Here is a 948-nt window from a genome sequence, read left to right as displayed (position 1 = left end):
TCCTCGTCCTTGGCCACCGAGGATCGCGCTTTCCCCGAATCCTCGAAGCTAGACGCGTACAATTCGCGGCAACTGGCCGAACGCTGCCACGGGTGTCTAGGCATAGGTCGCGGTGGGGGAAATTCGGGAGGACTGCTGTTAGAGGGGCTGATACGACCTGCTGATGAAATCCGCTGCTGGCTGCTGGCAACAAGCATCTGCCGCTGTGCTGGGACCTGGCTGGGCGTGGCCGGGGAATGGACGTCGATGGAGGTAAGCGTCCGAAACGATGTAGCTGTGTCTTCGCGACGGTGAATCGTCCCTCCCATCGAGACACTCGTCACAGTCGTCGGAGAATCCAGTGTCATCGAGCCGCATGATAGAGACAGAGCTGGGGTTTCCAGGGCTGAAATCGTATTATTTTTACTTCTTTTTTTATTTCTTTCACTCTCCTTCTTTTTTTTCGTTTCATTCGTCGCTCTCGAAAGAATCCTTTACTTTATACTTTATACCTTCACACTTTCTCTTCCTTTTCCTTCTTTTTTCTCGAGACGAGACAACAACAAGCCGTTTCGATAAATTCATTTTCAAAAAGCGTTCTATATATTGCAATACGCTAACTCTACTATTCTCTACTCTTACGATACTTTATGTGTATATATATATATATATATACATATGTATATATACGTATATATGTATACATAATATATATATATACATATACAATATATATACATATACATAAGAGAAAAATAAGTAAAATAAAAAAAAATGCTAGAGAACAAACGAAAAAATGAAAGGGAGAAATAAGTATAAAATGGGAAAGGGAGAGAAAGAAGGTAGAGAGAAAAATTGGAGGAAAGAAGAGAGAGAGAGAGAGAGAAAGGAAGAAAAGACGAAGGGAAAAAAGAAAAGAAAAAGAAAGCGTTTCTCGTGGAGGTTGGTGTCGGTCATGGTACATACCAG

General features: G+C 42.3%; 1 protein-coding gene across 1 annotated transcript in view; it reads right to left on the bottom strand.

Moving 5' to 3' along the window:
- The window catches only part of LOC102674708 (FERM, ARHGEF and pleckstrin domain-containing protein 1-like), a 20,750-nt gene that overhangs the window by 14,128 nt on the left and 5,674 nt on the right, over positions 1-948 (bottom strand). The window contains exon 11 of the mRNA XM_031513342.1: positions 158-394. Coding sequence (XP_031369202.1) covers positions 158-394 — 237 coding nt within the window. The remainder of the gene's footprint in view (positions 1-157; positions 395-948) is intronic.

Source organism: Apis dorsata, unplaced genomic scaffold (assembly GCF_000469605.1).
Source record: "Apis dorsata unplaced genomic scaffold, Apis dorsata 1.3 scaffold_631, whole genome shotgun sequence".
Lineage (NCBI taxonomy): Eukaryota > Metazoa > Arthropoda > Insecta > Hymenoptera > Apidae > Apis > Apis dorsata.
Note: the sequence above shows the minus strand (reverse complement) of the source record. Positions and strands in the feature narration are given on the sequence as shown.